The sequence below is a fragment of the Salmo salar genome, chromosome 17, assembly GCF_965601325.2.
Source record: "Salmo salar chromosome 17, fSalSal1, whole genome shotgun sequence".
Taxonomy (NCBI): Eukaryota; Metazoa; Chordata; class Actinopteri; order Salmoniformes; family Salmonidae; genus Salmo; species Salmo salar.
In genome coordinates this window covers 47,072,028-47,095,623 of record NC_138307.1, presented here as the reverse complement: position 1 = coordinate 47,095,623, position 23,596 = coordinate 47,072,028, and the positions used below count along the sequence as shown (strand labels likewise).

General features: G+C 43.3%; 1 protein-coding gene across 3 annotated transcripts in view; it reads left to right on the top strand.

Moving 5' to 3' along the window:
• Positions 1 to 23,596, top strand: part of tbc1d22a (TBC1 domain family, member 22a) — a 217,091-nt gene that overhangs the window by 146,169 nt on the left and 47,326 nt on the right. For all 3 annotated transcript variants that reach the window (XM_014152784.3, XM_014152781.3, XM_014152782.3), the window contains one exon: positions 15,569 to 15,696. In XM_014152784.3, coding sequence (XP_014008259.1) covers positions 15,569 to 15,696 — 128 coding nt within the window. The remainder of the gene's footprint in view (positions 1 to 15,568; positions 15,697 to 23,596) is intronic.

The following is a 23,596-nucleotide window of genomic DNA, read 5'->3' as shown; positions in this document are numbered from 1 at the left end:
CGCCGATTTTGATTTTATTTTATTTATTTATTTAATTTTTTTGCATGTTTTTTTTTACACCTTTATTTAACTAGGCAAGTCAGATTAAGAACACATTCTTATTTACAATGACGGCCTAGGTACGGGGGTTAACTGCCTTGTTCAGGGGGATTCGTTTTTGTAACCTTCGGTTACCAGTCCAACACTCTAACCACCTGCCTTACATTGCACTCCACAAGGATTAACCTGTTAGGGCTAGGGGGCAGCATTTGCACGTCTGGATAAAAAAAATGTACCCGATTTAATCTGGTTACTAATCCTACCCAGTAACTAGAATATGCATATACTTATTATATATGGATAGAAAACACTCTAAAGTTTCTAAAACTGTTTGAATGGTGTCTGTGAGTATAACAGAACTCATTTGGCAGGCAAAACCCTGAGACATTTTCTGACAGGAAGTGGATACCTAATGTGTTGTATTGACTTTAAACCTATCCCATTGAAAAACACAGGGGTTTAGGAATATTTTGGCACTTCCTATTGCTTCCACTAGATGTCACCAGCCTTTACAAAGTGTTTTGAGTCTTCTGGAGGGAGATCTGACCGAACAAGAGCCATGGAACGATGATGTCCCATTAGACACCTGGCGCGCGAGTTCATGTTGGGTACCCTCGTTCCAATACGTTATAAAAGAGTATGCATTCGTCCACCTTGAATATTATTCATGTTCTGGTTAAAAAAGGCCCTAATGATTTATGCTATACAACGTTTGACATGTTTGAACGAACGGAAATATATTTTTTCCCCTCGTTCATGACGAGAAGTCCGGCTGGCTTAGATCATGTGCTAACAAGACGGAGATTTTTGGACATAAATGATGAGCTTTTTTGAACAAAACTACATTCGTTATGGACCTGTGATACCTGGAAGTGACATCTGATGAAGAGAATCAAAGGTAATGTATTATTTACATAGTATTTTCGATTTTAGATCTCCCCAACATGACGTCTAGTCTGTATCGCAGCGCGTATTTTTCTGGGCGCAGTGCTCAGATTATTGCAAAGTGTGATTTCCCAGTAAGGTTATTTTTAAATCTGGCAAGTTGATTGCGTTCAAGAGATGTAAATCTATATTTCTTTAAATGACAATATAATATTTTACCAATGTTTTCTAATTTTAATTATTTAATTTGTGACGCTGACTTGACTGCCGGTTATTGGAGGGAAACGATTTCCTCAACATCAATGCCATAGTAAAACGCTGTTTTTGGATATAAATATGAACTTGATAGAACTAAAAATGCATGCATTGTCTAACATAATGTCCTAGGAGTGTCATCTGATGGAGATTGTAAAAGGTTAGTGCATCATTTTAGCTGGTTTTATGGTTTTGGTGACCCTGTCTTTGAATTGACAAAACATTACACACAACTCTTGTAAATGTACTGTCCTAACATACTCTAAATTTATGCTTTCGCCGTAAAACCTTTTTGAAATCGTAAAACGTGGTTAGATTAAGGAGATGTTTATCTTTCAAAGGGTGTAAAATAGTTGTATGTTTGAAAAATTTGAATTTTGACATTTATTTGGATTCAAATTTGCCGCTCTTGAAATGCACCTGCTGTTGATGGAGTGCACCACGGGTGGCACGCTAGCGTCCCACCTAGCCCATAGAGGTTAACAGGCTGACTACCTGTAACGCGAGGGCAGCAAGAAGCAAATGTAAGTTGCTAGCTAGCATTAGACTTATAAAAAACTATCAATCTTAACATAATCACTAGTTAACTACACATGGTTGATGATATTACTAGTTTATCCTGTTAGGGCTAGGGGGCAGTATTTACACGCCGGATAAAAAAAGTACCCGATTTAATCTGGTTATTACTACTGCCCAGAAACTAGAATATGCATATAATTATTGGCTTTGGATAGAAAACACCCTAAAGTTTCTAAAACTGTTTGAATGGTGTCTGTGAGTATAACAGAACTCATATGGCAGGCAAAAACCTGAGAAGATTCTGTACAGGAAGTACCCTCTCAGACCATTCCTTGGGCTTCTTGGCTCTGTTTATTGAAAACTTAGGATCTTTGCTGTAACGTGACACTTCCTACGGCTCCCATAGGCTCTCAGAACCCGGGAAAAAGCTGAGTGATGTAATTCCAGCCCCAGGCTGAAAAATATTAGCGCCGTTGGTAGGTGCTCTATCAGAGGACCATCAGACTGAGGCGCGTGCACGGGGCGACACCATGTTTTTATTTTCTCTCTCTTTGTACTGAAACACGATTTCCCGGTCGGAATATTATCGCTTTTTTACGAGAAAAATGGCATAAAAATTGATTTTAAACAGCGGTTGACATGGTTCGAAGTACGGTAATGGAATATTTAGACATTTTTTGTGCGCGTCACCCTTCTTTACCCTTTCGGATAGTGTCTTGAACGCACGAATAAAACGCTGCTATTTGGATATAACTATGGATTATTTTGAACCAAACCAACATTTGTTATTGAAGTAGAAGTCCTGGGAGTGCATTCTGACGAAGAACAGCAAAGGTAATAACATTTTTCTTATAGTAAATCTGACTTTGGTGAGGGCTAAACTTGTTGGGTGTCTAAATAGCTAGCCCTGTGATGCCGGGCTATCTACTTAGAATATTGCAAAATGTGCTTTCACCGAAAAGCTATTTTAAAATCGGACATAGCGAGTGCATAGAGTAGTTCTGTATCTATAATTCTTAAAATAATTGTTATGTTTTTTGTGAACGTTTATCGTGAGTAATTTAGTAAATTCACCAGAAGTTTGCGGGGGGTATGCTAGTTCTGAACGTCACATGCTAATGTAAAAAGCTGGTTTTTGATATAAATATGAACTTGATTGAACAAAACATGCATGTATTGTATAACATAATGTCCTAAGATTGTCATCTGATGAAGATCATCAAAGGTTAGTGCTGCATTTAGCTGTGATTTGGGTTTATGTGACATTATATGCTAGCTTGAAAAATGGGTGTCTGATTATTTCTGGCTGGGTACTCTGCTGACATAATCTAATGTTTTGCTTTCGTTGTAAAGCCTTTTTGAAATTGGACAGTGTGGTTAGATTAACGAGAGTCTTGTCTTTAAAATGGTGTAAAATAGTCATATGTTTGAGAAATTGAAGTAATAGCATTTCTAAGGTATTTGAATAACACGCCACGGGATTCCACTGGCTGTTACGTAGGTGGGACGAAATCGTCCCACTGGCCCTAGAGAAGTTATCTAACGTGTCCTGCGTTGCATATGATCGATACGGTGCCTGTTAATTTTCATCAAACGGGTGTTGATTTAACAAGCGCATTTGCAAAAAAAGTACTATCGTTGCACCAATGTACCTAACCATAAACATCAATGCCTAACAGGAATATTTAGACTTAGTCACCCGTTAGATAAAATACGGAACGGTTCCGTATGTCACTGAAAGAAAAAAACTTTTGTTTTCGAGATGATAGTTTCCAGATTCGACCATATTAATGACCCAAGGCTCGTATTTCTGTGTGTTTATTATATTATAATTAAGTCTATGATTTGATAGAGCAGTCTGACTGAGCGGTGGTAGGCAGCAGCAGGCTCGTAAGCATTCATTCAAACAGCCCTTTGCTGTGCTTCAAGCATTGCGCTGTTTATGACTTCAACCTGGGTGGGTATAATTTCTGGAACGTTCCAACAGGAATCTATTCCAAAAACTTCGTAATAACAAGGTTTCCAAAAAACAACGCATGCAAAGTTGTATAGCGGCAGAATAAGATACCGGGTAGGGAGTGGTCTATTTCATTGCGTTTTTCACTCATCACGTTTATTCCGAAAAATGTCTGTCCTCACATGTCTGTTTGCCTATGGACAAACATTAAGAATAAGCTACGTGGTGAGTTGATGCCTATTCGGCAGCTAGTTAGCTAGGTTTGTATGCGTTGCTACTTTGTATGCGTTGTTGGTTGGCAACCTTTTACTTTACGTTTTTTGGAACAGATTCCTGTTGGAACGTTCCACAAATTATACCCACACCTTCAAGCCTATCAACTCCCAAGATTAGGCTGGTGTAACCGATGTGAAATGGCTAGCTGGTTAGCCGGGTGCACGCTAATAGCGTTTCAAACGTCACTCGCTCTGAGACTTGGAGTAGTTGTTTCCCTTCTTCTGCATGGGTAACACTGCTTCGAGGGTGGCTGTTGTCGATGTGTTCCTGGTTTGAGCCCAGGTAGGAGCGAGGAGAGGGACGGAAGCTATACTGTTACACTGGCAATACTAAAGTGCCTATAAGAACATCCAATAGTCAAAGGTATATGAAATACAAATCGTATAGAGAGAAATAGTCCTATAATTCCTATAATAATATAACTACAACCTAAAACTTTTTACCTGGGAATATTGAAGACTCATGTTAAAAGGAACCACTAGCTTTCATATGTTCCCATGTTCTGAGCAAGGCACTTAAACATTAGCTTTCTTCCATGGCACATATTGCACTTTTACTTTCTTCTCCAACACTTTGTTTTGCATTATTTAAACCAAATTGAACATGTTTCATTATTTATTTGAGGCTAAATTGATTTTATTGATGTATTATATTAAGTTAAAATAAGTGTTCATTCAGTATTGTTGTAATTGTCATTATAAAAAGAAGAAAATAATCGGCATCGGCTTTTTCGGTCCCCCAATAATCGGTATCGGTATTGGCGTTGAAAAATCATAATCGGTCGACCTCTAGTTATGGACCTTTGTTTTGTGTCCTACTTGTCCAAGGACAAGTGGCTAAAAAAGTTAATGTCAAGCCCTGGTTGTTGAAATGAAAACAGATTTACTAGAAGTTGACTGCTCTTCCATGGAGCCAAGTGGAGGCTGGGAGAGGGAAATAGCAGTCATGCTGGACTGACTGCCCAGGGTCATTTAAATAAAAATAAATTCAAATAAGAAACCTGCCGAGATAAATGTGAGTATTTACATGGATGTGTTTGTGTGTGAGCATGAGTTGGTGTGGATTGATTTCCACCTCTGCGTAACTAGATCCGTTAGGGCTGTTCCAGGGGAGATGTAAAACAGCACCAATCTGCCAGCTCTCTGCTAACTGATTAAACCTGACACAGGACATGGCTCCAAGGGGGTCGTTTTGGGATAATAGCACAGTGTAACAACAGTCCTACAAAACCCCAGAGTGACTTAAAAATAACCACCTGACCACCATTCTACACTGGAATTTACATCTTGAAAAGAGGAAACCTTTCAGAGAGCAGAGAACGGCCGGGTACAAGAAAGACTAAAGAGAGAAAAAGGGGAACAGAAAGGTAGAGGACAGGGAGCCAGTGAAGAAAAGAGAGAAAAAGGGAAGAGAAGAAAGCATCAGATGCAACAGCTGTGGCGAAGAGAGAGATCAGTGGCCTTGCTGCATTCCCTTCCTTCAGAGACACATAGCAGCCTTAGTCTCTTCCTTGTGGTACACCAGCCAGGTTGTATTTGATCCTATCGACCACTGCGCAGTGTTTCCCCCACCACACTCAGGGATGTGATAAGGTGTGTGCTACCCAGGGCTGGAGGTGTACCACTGAGAGATGGCCTGCCCAGATTGGTGCTACTTGGTGGCCTGGGGCCCTGATGTTCAGACATGCTCCTGAAGCACACCTCTGGCTCTCCTCTGGCTCTCCTCTGGCTCCTCAGCCATATGGCTCTGCTCTGCTCTGTCAGGTGACAGAAAGGAAGGAGCTAGCTTAGCGCCACAGGGACATGACAGAACCCGACCAGCCTGCCAGCCCTGCCTGACATAACGTCTGTGGGCACGGGGGAGAGACTGGACGCGACAGAGAAAGATGGGAGGGGGTGTGAGAGAGACCTAAACTGTCCCTGACTCGTGATGCCATCAGCCATGAACTTGAGCAAAGACACATTGTGGTCAATCAGCTGAATAGCCACATCATGCTGGAACAACAACCACAATACCTGCCCAGACTGTACACTATATGAAGAGGTATTCTCTAATTACCCCTGTGATTATATTAGATACTAATGATGCTGCATTTATAGGGCTTTAAGGTGATTTACGTGTTAATGGTGAACTGACCTCACCTTGCATTGTCCTTTGCGGTGATGCTGATAGATAAAATTGCTGATCAGATATGTGATGTTATGAGAAACTGATCTCCACCTGATGATGATGATACAGAAACGGATCTGTATTGCTGTGTTATACGGACTTACACCAGAGTCTTGTATTACCTGGTACCTTAGCTGATACAGTCCATTTGACCACCAGGCACTGAGAGGAGAGGAGGGGAGGGGTGAGGAGAGGAGGGGGAGTCATGCTGATCTCACCCCAGTGTCTGATTGCATTAATGCTTCGTCCCGTCCTACCCTGTGACTCGTCTGCACTGTCAGCGGCTCAGGTCCGTCCTTCAGTCTCTCCCTGCTTGCCCTTCAGCCCAAACGCTGCCAGCTCACCTGCCTTTATCTCCCTCAAACAGAGAGCAATGGAGAGAGAGCAGAGTAGAGCGAGCGAGTAGAGCGAAAAGCACAGACACTGAGCAGGGAAAGAGGGAGCAGAGAGGTAGACGGAATAGAGAGAGAACAGAGGGGAATAGAGAGAGCGAGAGAGCACAGCCCTGCCTGGACCCTCCACCACCCCTCACTTGCCTCTCAAATCGACAGGGGTGGAGAGAGAGAACAGTTTAGCATGATTCCTCAAGAACTCTCCTATTTCTCTGCCTCTGTGTAGAGCTAGGTCCATACAGTACAGTAACCTATATAGCAGAGAGCGTAGTCTAGGCTCTTTGACCAGTCCCTGCACAATTTAGCGGAGGAGTGAACGTTCAACCTCCAATAGTTGGAACAAAATCCTACAGTACCTGCAGTACTCCAGGAACAGGGTTGCCTAGCCCTATTCTAATATAATCAGGTCTCTGTCTACAGTACCATCTTATCTGTACAGCTCAGAGCAGAGAGGCAGTGGGAGCCAATGGGTCCTGTCCTCCTGTAGCAGTTCCTTGCTTCCTCTAGCTCTGTTATTACAGGCCTGTATTATTACGGGGGAGGAGAAGTGAAAGGATGGAGGGGTGGAGGGCTACCTTCTGTAACCTCTCATTGAATATCTGACTTTTTACTATATTATTCCTTTCAGACTTCCACAGAATATTTCAAAGAATGTTCACTTTAGTTCAGATGGTATAACTGAACTTCTACTTTATACGCCCGCTGAGGCAGTTGAGTATGTTTGAGATCATATGATTCGCTCTGATTCTGTAATGTGTTAGAGGTCATTCAGGCTTGGTATATCCAAGGACAGCGAGTTGTATAATAGTTGATATGCCAGGATGATAGGACGACAGCTGGAATGAAAGCCATGTTGATCTGTTTTTGTAATAGCCTGGCTGACGCGCCACCCATGTGACTGGTGTCAGCCATGCTACTTTTGTAAGGGTTGGACAAGAACATCGCATGCCATTCAGACATTCTTTCCTATGTACGTGTGCAGTACATCTAAAATATAGGCTACAGTGTTTAGAGTAATAGTTTTAAGCTGAAGAGGGTATAGGGTTGGAACTGAATATGAAGAGTACATTTTTCACTTCTGACTGAGACCGGGGTTGCATGTAGCCCAACCGTGTGTGGGACTGTGCATTCCTTCCTTCCTTCCTTCCTTCCTTCCTTCCTTCCTTCCTTCCTTCCTTCCTTCCTTCCTTCCTTCCTTCCTTCCTTCCTTCCTTCCTTCCTTCCTTCCTTCCTTCCTTCCTTCCTTCCTTCCTTCCTTCCTTCCTTCCTCCATCCATCCATCCATCCATCCATCCATCCATCCATCCATCCATCCATCCATCCATCCATCCATCCATCCATCCATCCATCCATCCATCCATCCATCCATCCATCCATCCATCCATCCTTCCTTCCTTCCTTCCTTCCTTCCGTGTGTGTTGGAAAGCCAGGGTGGTCCCTCATCTCTTCTTTGTCCTCGGCATTCCTCCCTTCTCTCTCAGGGCCTAATCTCCTCTCCACACAACACAGCAGGAGTAATACACATCTCTCCATCCTCTCCTCCTTTGTGTGGGGCTGTGTTTCTCTAAAAGACAGAGGCTGATGTGAGACTGTTGCAGCAGTGGGTATCAGATCACACACAAAGACCCCCCCCACAGCATTGATCTCCCTGTGTCCTCCTTTTCTCTGTTCCATTCCTGTTTCCTTTCCCCTTTTCTCTCCCTCTCTCTGGGCTTTGTTTATGTTTGACCGACTGATGCCGGACACGGCAGCTCGTCTCCTCTCTTCTCTGTCCGCTCTCTAGAAATACACTCCCCGTGGATGGATGGATGGCCTGGGCAGTGTGGAGCTATAGAAAGGAGTCGATGCCAATGTGTTCACTCACTATAGCTTTAGAAATCCGTCAATCATGCCAACATGTGTTCACTCACTTTAGGGTCACTGCTGTCTGTCATTAGCTGCCTGACTGGGCTGTGGTGGTGGTCGAGCTCGCACGTTTTGTTTTGTGCTTTTTAAGAACAGTGTTGATAGATGAGTGTTGATTTTAGATGTGTGGGTATTAACATGTTATATGCTACGAGGAGTTTGTCAAGAATAGGAAGATGGCGTCCTCGCCTGCCAGTGTATGTGCCGTGCATAATGGAAGATATGTACTAATGGAATTTGTCTATACGAGGCAAGAACTATCTGCATTTGTAATCCTATTTTTAAGCAGAGAGTCCTGTGATCCCCCGTGTTCCCCTGCTCCGTTGCGGCCCACACCACCACCATATCTCCCAGACCCTTTAAACAGAACCAGGTATGGAGATGAGTGTGTTTACAATTAAAATGAATGCGCTGAGGCGGTAGTGCACAGGGTGTGCTCTAGATAAATGAGGAGGAGAAAACGGTCACCTTCAATCCAGGAGAGTGGGACGGGAACAAAACCTAGTTTAAGCCAAAAGGGGAGGTAGTTTCTCATGCATTTAGCCTACCGCAGCTAATGATATCCTTTATAGTCACTTTTCATTTTCTACTTGAGTTGATGTTACAGGTGACGTTGGTCAGTGAGTGAGAAACTGTTTTCCAGAAGTGTTGGGAAATGCAGACCGCTATGGAGGTTTCTGTCCAGTAGTTATGATGGGCTGCTCCATCAGTCGGACCGTTAGGCTGTTGAGTGGTAGTGTAGCGTGAGATGACTCTTGTGGAGAAGGGGTGTGTGTGTGTGTGTGTGTGTGTGTGTGTGTGTGTGTGTGTGTGTGTGTGTGTGTGTTAGTTAGAGCTGGGCAATATGGACAGAAATCCGTATCGCAATACATTCCCTGAATTGATTCGATAAACGGAACGATACTTAAAATGTGCACCACATTTAATGAATAGATGTATTATCCTTTAAACTACTGACACTAATATGATGGTTGTAGCCATCAGTTGTCCCATTAACAATCACCCATATCACCAAACTTATTTCATTTCAAGGCTACTTATCGTAATGAACGATATCAGCTAAATGCTTGCGATAACTGATCTTTGGTTTATCGTCCCAGCGCTAGTGTGTGTTTGACTGATTCGGACATGGGACACCAGGTGAGTTAACTCTCTGGCCACTTAGTTCTGATCTGGATGCAGAGCTCCTCCTAACCTATTGATCTTCTCTCTGAGGCCCCGGGATTCCCCCCTTTGACTCTGTACCTAATACAGAGCAGTCTCTCGTCTGTGAAACTCTTCACCTCTCTACCCCTGGCTGCCCCTGCTCCCCTCATTATGAAATTAATTGAATCCCCTCCACTCAGGAGCCAAAAGGCAGAACCGTCGCCGGGTGCTTTTAGCAACAATCAGGAGCTTCGCTCTAATTAGTGACACCGTATTAAACCATAGCCCCGTTTTCTTATCGTGACACTAAAGCATGTAATTTCTACCGGCACGCTAACGTTCACCGGAAGCTACAATTTATCTGCAATATTAAAGCTGATCTAGCCCCTAAAAGGAAAAAAAACTGTTTCTCTCTCTCCATAAGGTTTGGAAATGTTTCCTCTGATCTCTCTTTCTGTTCTGTGTGAATACAGAATGCATTCAGGGTTCATCAGCATGGAAATTGCTAAAGGTGAATTTATTTATGCAAATGAGGGAGAGAAACAGCATGGTTTCTGCACTCTGAATCATGTACCTGTAAGACTCCCATGGTTCCATTGTTGAGGCTGAAGTATGAATAGAATTATAGAAAACAAGTTGACTAGTGTATCTAATGAAGAAAATAATTGTCTTTTTCCTTTGTTTGAAGATGTTAGAAGGTATTGTTACTATTATTCCGTGCGTGTGTGTGCGAGTTCGTTCATGTTTGTGTCTGTGTGACTGTGCGTGCATGTGTGTATGACTGCGTACGTGCCTGTGTCTTTCGCTCTCTCTTAAGTGTGCATGTGATTACATGTCCATGCCTGAGCTTCATGTTGATCTGACATCAAGTCTCTGCTGTGAGGATTTAACCTGCAGTCACCCCTCTGTTCTCTCTGCCTCTCCTCTGAGCTCCTCTCATCTCCTGTAGACCTCTCAATCCACCTACACATAACCTATTGATTCACACAGGCCCATAGAGCTTGGCTTTCCTCTACCGTCTCAGCAGCACTATGCATATTGCTATATTGTTTACCATAAAATCAACTCAAATATGCATTCATTCATTGGCATCAACAAATTCTGTTTGTTTATTGTGCTTTGAAGAGCTTTGTAAGTGAGAGTATGAAGGAGTTGTTCTTCATGGCTGGGTTCTACTTTGATCATGGACACGAGTCCCTGGTCAATGGTTCAGAATGTAGATTATAGTCCTCAGTGCTGCAGCCCTGTGTGTGATTGAAGTGGTGCAAAGATGGATGCACTGAATGGTGTGTTCCTGCTGCTGTGACAAATGCAATCACTAGGAGCACAGAGAGAAGGAACTGATAGCCTGGCATACAGGCAGAGTCACACTCAACTGTCATCCTGGGATATAGAGTACACACACACACACGTATATGATACACAGTTTTCACTAAAGCTAAGAAGGCTTGTTGTGGTGTGTTTATCAATCTCCTTATGTAATCAACTTTGCCTGACATTGAAACATGATAAGGACAATGTCAGAGCTCAGTCAGATGCAGAAAGACACCCTGTTGGTAATGTCATGGGAAATGATTTCTATAGAGGACCTTTCTTTCAGGGCGCATGCTGTCAGAGTACTGGAGGTCTGGTCAAGTGGTAGAAAAAGCTCAGCAGAGAACCCATTCAGACAGGCAAGCACCCTGAAAATGGTGCTGAGAGGGGGAGGGGGAAAGAGAGATGGATGAAGAAAAAGAGATCTAAGTAAAGAAAGAGAGGGGAAAAAGGAGAGGGATGAGGGACAAAGAGTGCGCTCGAGAGCGGGAGAGATGGATAGAGAGGGAGAGAGAATGAGGAAAGGGAGAAGGCCACGGCGTAGATGTTATTATGGGATGGAGGAGAGCAGAAGTCAGGGAGAAGTGTGGAGCTCAGCAGAATGCAGCTCAGCAGCATCACTTGTCTTTTCCCTGACCCCTGACCTCCAACTGTCCTCCCGCTACCCAAACCTACCTAGCAGGCCGTGCGCTGCCAGTCAGAGTCTGCCGGAGTGCTAAACTCCCAACAAAACTCCACTAAACAAACAGTCCTACTGCGTCTTCTTTGGCATATTATAGTCTGACTTCTCGCAAACAGAATTAATGACTTACCTTACCACTGAATTTGATTTTGTTCTGGTAGAGTACTTTTTACGGGCAAACGTTTTCAACCACCGACTTGACTTAATTCACCCTCAACCAAGTCACTTTCCTGCTGTTTTTACTGTAGGCCTAATCATGTTAACTGTAATTAGTTGCCCACAACAAGTCTTCTAGATGTGTTCCTAGCTGAAAGCAGGTACTTCCCTCCTCCCTGGTTGTGCAACGGAGTAAAATAATGTTCTATATTGCAGAAAGAGTGGCTCCGTAGTACTGAAACACTAATAATCATCTCTCTCTCTCTTCCTTTCCTAGCTATAACAGCTGTTCCTCTGTTCTACTGGCTCTAGAACAGATAAAACAATAACTAACTAATTAACTTCCAGGGGACCAGAACTCAGACTATTCTCTCTCTCTCTCTCTCTCTCTCTCTCTCTCTCTCTCTCTCTCTCTCTCTCTCTCTCTCTCTCTCTCTCTCTCTCTCTCTCTCTCTCTCTCTGTCTCTGTCTCTCTCTGTCTGTCTCTGTCTCTCTCTGTCTCTTCTCTCTTCTTTTTCTTTCTCTTTCTCTCTCTCTTTCTTCTCTCTCTTTCTCTCTCTCTCTCTTTCTCTTTCTCTTCTCTCTTCTTTTTCTTTCTCTTTCTCTCTCTTTCTCTTTCTCTCTCTCTTTCTTCTCTCTCTTTCTCTCTCTCTTTCTCTTTCTCTTCTCTCTTCTTTTTCTTTCTCTCTCTCTCTCTTTCTCTTTCTCTCTCTCTTTCTTCTCTCTCTTTCTCTTTCTTCTCTCTCTTTCTCTTTCTCTCTCTCTTTCTCTCTCTTTCTCTCTCTCTCTCTTTCTCTCTCTTCTCTCTCTTCTCTCTCTTCTCTCTCTTCTCTCTCTCGAACTGTAGAATGGTTCCTCTTCTCTTCTTACCATCAGTCTTAGCCTGGTACTAGATCTGAGTGTACTTTAGCCAAGCCAACTCCTCTGACTACATGTGAGAAGTTAAATGTATTTCCTCCAACGTGGTTATCCTGAGTGTTGGTTGCCTCTTATTAGGGAAGCTGTTTAGAGGTGATATATTACTGTGATTTATTCACTGTTAATGATGTTAGGCCTCTGTTTATGCGGAGCATAGATTTGTGATAATTAAACTGTGGGGACGAGAGTGCGAGAGGAGTGTTCACTGTTTACCTCACCCTCTGAGAGTGTTTGTGTGGGTGCGCATGCGAGAACGAACCAATGTGATTTGTTGGTGTGTGTTTTGACACATGTAGGGTGACAAATGAAGTGAATTGTGATGGGTACAGCAGGGGTGACGTGAATGCACACTTTACTCCGGGTAGCTAAAATGCAAGAGGAACTTCAAGCGAAACATTAGGAGAAGTAGCTGGCTACATTATTCTATGGTAAACATGACTAATCGGATGGCCATGCATCGTTTTTTCCCTGTAAGCTAGTGTACTTATGTGTGGCTGCTTGGCTAAATAGTGTTGCACTTCTATTTTAATTTGATGAAAAGAAAGACACATTCGGCAGAAATCATATCATGAATTTATTGGGTGTGAAGAGAAACTAGTTCCACTCCCTTGATCACTCTATTGGTGCAAACACTTAACTTTAAACATAAAACACAAGTGAAATGGTTTAAACGGCAGAAAATGCATATTTCTAAATGCGACCTCTGTACAGAGTTGTCCTTTATGTCAGAACCAAACTAAGATGGCTTCATTGTTCAGGGATCTGATCTGGAATCATTGTCCGTGTCACTGGTTAGAGGACTGATTGGATGTTTCAGAGCTTGTTAATAGTCTTCGATTTATACACACTGGAGGTCTTCACAGATCCACCTGTACCCGAATACCCAAGACACAATCCGGGACATGAGCGGTTCCGGATCCAGAATTCTAAATAATGTAATTGGTCTGGGTCAGATCTGAGATTATTTTCACGGGTCTCGGGTATGTGTCATTTTAACTGACTTGTCCTGAAGGCCCCTTACAGATCCAAACATAACTGCTGCAGTAGAGAGAGAGCGAGAGACATTTTTATAATTTATGCTGCTGCTCTTGCTTTTCACAAGTGGAGTGTGGTGCATGTAGCTTGTTGTTGGCCAATTATAAGTCATAAAAGTGGCAATATGCTCCAGTCATAAAGCCTCCGTGTGTGGAAAAAGTTAGGAGATACACTACATGACCAAAAGTATGTGAACACCTGCTCATCGAACATCTCATTACAAAATCATGGGCATTGATATGGAGTTGGTCCCCCTTTGCTGCTATAACAGCCTCCACTCTTCTGGGAAGGCTTTCCACCAGACGTTGGAACATTGCTGAGGTTACTTGCTTCCGTTCAGCCACAAGCGCATTAGTGAGGTCGGGCACTACTGTTGGCCGATTAGGCCTGGCTCGCAGTCGGCGTTCCAATTCATCCCAAAGGTGTTCGCTGGGGTTAAGGTCAGGGCTCTGTGCAAGCCAGTCAAGTTCTTCCACACCGATCTCGACAAAACATTTCTGTATGGACCTCACTTTGTACATGGGGGTATTGTCATGCTGAAACAGGAAAAGGCCTTCCCCAACTTTTGCCACAAAGTTGGAAGCACATAATCATCTAGAATGTCTTTATATGCTGTAGTGTTAAGATTTTACTTCACTGGAACTAAGGGAACTAGCCCAAACCATGAAAAACAGCCCCAGACCATTATTCCTCCTCCACTGGTTGTTCCACTGGATATCATAAGGTGATTGCACCAATTTATAAGTCGCTCTGGATAAGAGCGTCTGCTAAATGATGTAAATGTAAATGCACTAATCCCTGCAGTTGGCACTATGCATTGGGGCAGGTATTATTCTTCTGGCATCCACCAAAACCAGATTTGTCCGTCTGACTGCCAGTTGCTGAAGGGTGATTCATCACTCCAGAGAACGCATTTCCACCGCTCCAAAGTCAACACATGGCATTTTGCATGGTGATGTTAGGCTTGTGTGTGGCTGCTGGGCCATGGAAACCCATTTCATGAAGCTCCTGACGAACAGTTATTGTACTGACGTTGCTTCCAGAGGCAGTTTGGAACTTGGTAGGGAGTGTTGCAACCGAGGGCAGGCAATTTTTACTCGCTACGTGTTTCAGCACTCGGCGGTCCCGTTCTGTGAGCTTGTGTGGCCTACCACTTCGCGGCTGAGACGTTTTTGCTCCTTGACCTTTCTACTTCACAGTAACAGCACTTACAGTTGACCGGGGCAGCTCTAGCAGGGCATACATTTGACCAACTGAATTGTTGGAAAGGCGGCATCCTATGACGATGCCACGTTGAAAGTCACTGAGCACTTCAGTAAGGCCATTCTACAATGTTTGTCTATAGCGATTGCATAGCTGTGTGCTCGATTTTATATACCTGTCAGCAACGGTTGTGGCTGAAATATGGGTGTCCACATCATTTTGAATATATAGTGTACTCACTCGGAAACGACCGGGTCTGGATCTGACCAGCTCTATACAGAATGGGTCTAGTTTTCCTCGGGTCCGGGTAGGAAAGGCCCAGGTCCATTTCGTAACGGGTCCAACTTTTTGGACCCGTGAAAACCTCTAATACACGCACGCACGTAAACAATACACACACACACTCTTATAATGCTGTCTTTCTCCCGAGCTACACAGTAGCTTTAATGTTCTTTGGGAGGTCCACTGACAGCTTTGTAATTACTCTGCGGTATTGTCTGCCCGCCCAGCCATCATCGGTGGGAAGAGAAAGGTGTGTGTGTGTCCTGTGGTTATCAAAATGATCAGCGGCTCTCCGTGTGAATGGCGCATGTGTGTTCATCAGTGCCTGACGGTAGTGTGTTTGCATACTGTAAGTGCGTGCGTTAATCATTGTTTGATGGAAGTGTGTGTGTGTGTTTCAGTTTAACAAGTCTTTGTGTGGGGGGTGTGTTTCAGAAACGGTGCACGTCCACATGCAGCAGTATGAAGTGGAGTATCTCCAGTTTGCCTTCCGTTGGATGAACAACCTGCTGATGAGAGAGCTGCCGTTACGCTGCACTATCCGCCTCTGGGACACCTACCAGGTACACACACCACAAACACACACGTACGTACGCACACATACTGTACAAACACACACGTACGTACGCACACATACTGTACAAACGCATGCGCAGGAACACACCACAAACACACAGGTACGTACGTACGCACGCACGCGCAGGAACACACACACATACGTACGCACACATACTGTACAAACGCTCGCACAGGAACACACACACACATACACACACACAAATCGTCACATTTCACTCACTCACAGCGCGACGTGTGTGTGTATTATTCAACCATTGTGTTCCTTCATAAGGCCCTATCCAGCAGAGGTCATCAATCTCTGTCAGGCCTCTCCTCTGTGGCCTGTACCTCTGGCTCTCTATCTCTCTGTCTGTCAGCAGCTCAGAGCAATGAGCCCGTGCCTCAACGCCATTGAACTATTACTAAACAAAAGCCTTGTTAACAAACCATCCTTCATCACTCCTCCCATCCCTCCCCTCAGAGTGTAGGACCCCTCTGAAAGGCTGCAATAGCGCAGTGGTGCAGAGCTCTGTGGCTTGGCGCTGAAGGACCACAGTGTCTGATTTTCTGTCTGACTATAACCTGGCAGTGGACTTGAGGGTTCGTCGATGACATGAATTGATCGATGACGTGTCGGAGGGATAAAAAGGACTGCATTACTGATGGACTGGTTCTGTGTAGGAGAAATGTGTATGTGTCCTGTATTGTGTTACTTTGCCTCAGCAGTGCGTCATCTAAGGTAGCCTGTTATACATGTATATGTGTATATACAGTTGAAGTCGGAAGTTTACATACACTTAGGTTGGAGTCATTAAAACTAGTTTTTCAACCACTCCACAAATTTCTTGTTAACAAACTATAGTTTTGGCAAGTCGGTTAGGACATCTACTTTGTGCATGACACAATACATTTTCAAACAATTGTTTACAGACAGATTATTTCACTTATAATTCACTGCATCACAATTCCAGTAGGTCAGACGTTTACATACATACACTAAGTTGACTGTCCCTTTAAACAGCTTGGAAAATTCCAGAAAATTATGTCATGGCTTTAGAAGCTTCTGATAGGCTAATTGACATCATTTGAGTCAATTGGAGGTGTACATGTGGATGTATTACAAGGCCTACCTTCAAACTCAGTGCCTCTTTGCTTGACATCATGGGAAAATCAAAAGAAATCAGCCAAGACCTCAGAAAAAAATTGTAGACCTCCACAAGTCCGGTTCATCCTTGGGAGCAATTTTCAAACGCCTGAAGGTGCCACGTTCATCTGTACAAACACCATGGGACATGCAGCCATCATACCGCTCAGGAAGAAGACGCGTTCTGTCTCCTAGAGATGAACATACTTTGGTGCGAAAAGTGCAAAACAATCCCAGAACAACAGCAAAGGACCTTGTGAAGATGCTGGAGGAAACAGGTACAAAAGTATCTATATCCACAGTAAAACGAGTCCTATATCGACATAACCTGAAAGGCCACTCAGCAAGGAAGAAGCCACTGCTCCAAAACCGCCATAAAAATGCCAGACTACGGTTTGCAACTGCACATGGGGACAAATATTGTACTTTTTGGAGAAATGTCCTCTGGTCTGATGAAACAAAAATAGAACTGTTTGGCCATAATGACCATCGTTATGTTTGGAGGAAAAAAGAGGAGACACCATCCCAACCGTGAAGCACGTGGGTGTCAGCATCATGTTGTGGGGGTGTTTTGCTGCAGGAGGGGCTGGTGCACTTCACAAAACGGATGGCATCATGAGGAAAATTATGTGGATATATTGAAGCAACATCAAGACATCAGTCAGGAAGTCAAAATTTGGTCGCAAGTGGGTCTTCCAAATGGACAATGACCCCAAGCATACTTCCAAAGTTGTGGCAAAATGGCTTAAGGACAGCAAAGTCAAGGTATTGGAGTGGCCATCACAAAGCCCTGACCTCAATCCTAATGAAAATGTGTGTGCGAGCAAGGACGCCTACAAATCTTACTCAGTTACTCCAGCTCTGTCAGGAGGAATGGGCCAAAATTCACCCAACTTGTGGGAAGCTTGTGGAAGGCTACCTGAAACGTTTGACCCAAGTTAAACAATTTAAAGGCAATGCTACCAAATACTAATTGAGTGTATGTAAACTTCTGACCCACTGGGAATGTGATGAAAGAAATAAAAGCTGAAATAAATCCTTCTCTCTCCTATTATTCTGACATTTCACATTCTTAAAATAAAGTGGTGATCCTATCTGACCAAAGACAGGGAATTTTTACTAGGATTAAATGTCAGTAATTGTGAAAAACTGAGTTTAAATGTATTTGGCTAAGGTGTAGGTAAACTTCCCACTTCAACTGTACATATAAAATATGTACATCTCATTCTCTCGTTCTCTCTCTCACTCTCACTCACTCTCACTCACACACACATACATACATACAGTAGCTCTGGGGTGGCACTGGCTTTTCACTTGATTCTACTAATCAGCTACTTCCTTTAGTTCATTTGAGGACTTTAGAATTTAGCTGTTGGTCAAAACTCTCCAGCCCTATCAACGAGCCACACAGACTTCTTGGGCTTTGGGAGAGAGGAAGACCTTATAGGCTTCCATACTATTTTTTTATTTTATTTATTTCACCTTTATTTAACCAGGTAGGCCAGTTGAGAACAAGTTCTCATTTACAACTGCGACCTGGCCAAGATAAAGCAAAGCAGTGCGACAATAACAACAACACAGAGTTACACATGGGATAAACAAACGTACAGTCAATAGTACACAGGGATGCCACAGAGCAGATAGCCATCTCAAGCCCTGTGACTTCCAACAGCCCTGTGTGTGCATCATTGTGTGTGTGGGGGGGGGGTCTGGCAGTGGCTTTTCTTTTTTCTTTTGTATACCTCAGTGTTAGAGAGGGAGGACGTTATGAAGGGAGAGATGGAGGGCTACCTCTGTGTCCGCCACTATCAGACCCTGCCATTGATTTTGACGCTTGTTGACATATGTACTTTGTTGTGGTGTGGGCTCAACGGACACGCTCTCTTGTTAGGATAACACTAAGAGTCAATAATAGCAGGATATTACTTAATGCGTCTCTATTGATTCTTCGTTGTGTTGGAGTATAAAATGTGTGTGTGTGTGTGTACCTTATGGGATGTAGAGGAAGTTGACCCTCTCCTGATGACTCACTTTAATTACCGTGGCAACAACGTTTTGGTGGGGCGCTCGGAGGGTAGAGGGGTGTAATTGTGTACCTATTCACTTGTTCTCCTTCAATTACCGCTTTACCCTCTGTATTGACTGGGAGAGAACACACACACAGATAAAGTGAAGGTTGTAGATTCAGTCTGAGCATTATGAAACGTAATAAGAAAGCAAAAAGGCAGAAGCCCCTTAGTGGCATGAGAAAGTCACTGACCATACGCTAAGTTGTTAGCCTATAAACTCTCACGACACTGTTAGGAAATTTGTTACACTCTCAAGATCACTGTTTTGACTGCTTATGAACTCACCCAGGTAAGTTCCCAAGTCGTAATCCCAGAGAGCAGCAGTCAGGAAGGCCTCAAAAGTTCAGCTTTTATGAACTCAACACTATGAGATGCTGCCTACCAAAAGTGAACTGCAGATAAAACTCAATTGATTTCCATCAGTGAATTATTGGTGGTAAATCACATAGTCACAGCTTAGCCTACTTTCTCCAAAAACACTTCTAGGCCCTGGCTCTGCAAGCCATGGCATATATGAGTATGTACTGCCTGTACTACAGAACCACAGATGATGTGTTGTCATAAGGACTAACTGTCTAGACGTCATACTTGCTGATATTAGTTTTTGGAGGTTTGAGTGGTGACTGAGTGGAGTTTTCTAATCAACTGTCGGGCCTGCGGGGAGTGACTGCGACATGAATTACTGCGACATGAACTACCCTGGGGCGGCAGGGTAGCCTAGTGGTTAGAGCATTGGGCTAGTAACCGAAAGGTTGCAAGTTCAAATCCCCGAGCTGACAAGGTACAAATCTGTCGTTCTGCCCCTGAACAAGGCAGTTAACCCACTGTTCCAAAGCCGTCATTGGAAATAAGAATTTGTTCTTAACTGACTTGCCTAGTTAAATAAAGGTAAAATAAAAATAGTTTAAAATTAAACCCTGAGTGGTTGACCTTTTGGGCTAACAACCTCAGTTCTGACCGTAAGATCACTGCCGACAACCTGTCGACAACCTGTCAATCCTCCATCTGGCTCCTCATCTCCACCCCCCAACACACACACACAGTATATGCATGCACGCATGCATACGGCACACTAAAGTCTCACACACACTAATACGTAGCTAAAGGGTAAAAAGCTGTGTGTCTTCTCTCTCATTGAAAGAAAATGTGTGATACTCCATCAGTTGTTAAAGACAACCTCTACATGCCATACTCTCAGATATGTGGTTCTGCCATAGCGGGGGTTTACATCCAAGCTGGGTCTACAGTGTAGAATTTACCCCTTCCCCAATCATTTTGAGTAGGAGGAAAACAACTCATAAATGTGGGCATTTTATGTCTGTGCACAAAGGTAATGTACAGTGCCTTCAGAAAGTATTCACCCCCCTTGATTTTTTCTCCACATTTTGTTGTGCTCAATTTAAAATAAATTAAATTTAGATTTTGTGTCACTGGCCTACACACCCTGTAATGTCAAAGTGGAATTATGTTTTTAGATATTTTTACGAATTAATACAAAATGTACAGCTGAAATGTCAATAAGTATTCAACCACTTTGTTATGTCAAGCCTAAATAATTTCTAGAGTAAATATTGGCTTAATATGTTGCTTGTACTCACTCTGTGTGCAATCATTTTTTTTACATTATTTTTTGCCTACCTCATCTCTGTACCCCACACACGGAATTAGTCCAGCAGTTCATTTCAAACACAAGTACAACCACTTAGACCAGGGAGGTTTTCCAGTGGTTTGCAAAGAAGGGCACATATTGGTAAATAGATTAAAAAGCAGACATTGAATATCCCTTTGAGCATGGTGAAGTTATTAATTACGCTTTGGATGGTCTTATCAATACACCCAGCACGAGAAAGATACAGGCGCCCTTCCTAACTTAGTTGCCAGATAGGAAGGAAACCACTCAGGGATTTTACCATGAGCCAATGGTGACTTTTTAAAACAGTTAGAGTTTAATGGCTGTGATAGGAGAGAACTGAGGATGGATCAACAACATTGTATTTACTCCACAATACTAACCTAATTGACAGAGTGAAAAGAAAACATATATAAAACATATTCCAAAACATACATACATACATACTTCAAAAATGTGGCCAAGAAATTAACATTCTGTCCTGAATACGAAGTGTAATGTTTGGGGCAAATCCAACACATCACTAAGTACCACTCTTCATATTTTCAAGCATGGTGGTGGCTGTGTCATGTTATGGGTATGCTTGTTGTCTGCAAGGACAAGGGAGTTTTTTAGTATAAAAATAAAAGGACTAGAGCTAACATTCCTTGACATTCCTGCAGTCAGCATGCCAATTGCACGCTCCCTCATAACCTGAGACATCTGTGGCATTGTGTTGTGTGATAAAACTGCACATTTTAGTAGCCTTTTATTGTCCCAACACAATGTGCACCTGTGTAATGATCTTGCTGTTTAATCAGCTTCTTTATATGGCACACCTGTCAGTTGGATGGATTATCTTGGCAAAGGAGAAATGCTCACCAACAGGAATGTATGGAGCATTTCTGGGATCTTTTTCAGCTCATGAAACATGGGACCAACACTTTACATGTTGCATTTATATTTCTGTTCAGTGTAAATGAGTTATTAAATTAATGGGAAGACTTGAAAATGGCTCTCTAGCAATGATCATCAACCAACTTGACAGAGCTTGAAGACTTTTACAAATAATAATTTGCAAGTATTGTACAATCCAGGTGTAAAAAGCTCTTAAGGATTCACCCAGAGACTCAGCTGTAATCGCTGCCAAAGGTTATTCTACAAAGTATTGACTCAGGGGTTTGAATACTCATGTAAATTAGATATTTCTGTATTTCATTTTCAAAACATTTGCTAAATGTACAATTTTCCGAAGACATGTTTTCACTTTGTTATTATAGAGTATTTTGTGTAGATGGGTGAGAAAGTATATTTAATCCTATTTGAAGTAAGGCTGTAACACAACAAAATGTGTCGTAACTCAAGGGGTGTTAATACTTTCTGAAGTCACTATGGTTTATATAGTAACCCAGTAACTAAATTGAAGGCTAGGCACTGAGATTAACTTTGAAGTATAGACTGCTGTAGCAAGGTGAAGTGATTATCAATAATTATACAACTTTAAAAAGTATACCATAAAGGAGAGTTTAAAACTAAGAGAACAGATTCATTCCACACTCAATTCAAGTGTAATTTCCTCCACACAAGCCAAAAATAGAATGTAATTCAGTCCTTTAATATTTCATGCGTTTGCAAAATAGTTGAGAATGACGACACTCTTTCCCCCCTTCTCTGAGGGACCTGTGACACTGTGTCCCTCCCTCACTAATTTCCTTTCCTTTCCTCATGCCCCTGAGACGTTCTGTGTCACAGTAAAGGCATCAGCATGCTTCAGTGACGTCTTGCTTCCAGACAAACTGAAAACTTTTCTCCACTGAGGATAATACAGTGCCACCGACGCGGCCCGCTACCAAAGACTGTGTGCTCTTCTTCTCCGATGTAAGACTTTTAAACGCGTTAACCCTCGCAAGGCTGCCAGGCCAGACGGCATCCCTAGCCACGTCCTCAGAGCAGATATTTAGACCAGCAGCCTGGTGTGTTTACGGACATATTCAATCTCTCCCTATCCCAGTCTGCTGTCCCCACATGGTTCAAGATGGCCACCATTGTTCCTGTACCCAAGAAGGCAAAGGTAACTAAACTAAATGACTATCGCCCAGTAGCACTCACTTCTGTCATCATGAAGTGCTTTGAGAGGCTAGTCAAGGATCATTTCACCTCCACCTTACCTGCCACCCTAGACCCACTTCAATTTGCTTCCTGCCCCAATAGGTCCACAGACAATGCAATTGCCACAACACTACACACTGCCCTATCCCATATGGACAAGAGGAATACCTATTTAAGAATGTTGTTAATTGACTATAGCTCAGCATTCAACACCATAATACCCACCAAGCTCATCATTAAGCTTGGTCTCAACCCCGCCCTGTGCAATTGGGTCCTGGACTTCCTGATGGGCCGCCCCCAGGTGGTGAAGGTAGTTAACATCTCCACTGATCCTCAACACTGGGGCCCCACAAAGGTGCGTGCTCAGCCCCCTCCTGTACTCCCTTTCACCCATGACTGCGTGGCCATGCACGCTTCCAACTCAATCATCAACAGTTGTAGGCTTGATTACCAACATCGACGAGACGGCCTACAGGGAGGAGGTGAGGGCACTCGGTGTGGGGTGTCAGCAAAAAAAAACTCCCACTCAAGGTCAACAAAACAAAGGAGATGATAGCGGACTTTAGGAAACAGCAGAGGGAGCACCCCCCTATCCACATCGACGGGACAGCAGTGGAGAAGGTGGAAAGTTCCTCGGCGTACACATCACGGACAACTGAAATGGACCACCCACACAGACAGTGTGGTGAAGAAGGCGCAACAGCGCCTCTTCAACCTCAGGAGGCTGAAGAAATTTGGCTTGTCACCTAAAACCCTCACAAACTTTTACAGATGCACAATTAAGAGCATCCTGTCGGGCTGTATCACCGCCTGGTACAGCAACTGCACAGCCCACAGCAGCAAGGCTCTCCAGAGGGTGGTGCGGTCTGCACAATGCATCACCGGGGGCAAACTACCTGCCCTCCAGGACACATACCTCACCCGATGTCACAGGAAGGCCAAAAAGATAATCAAGGACAACAACCACCAACAAA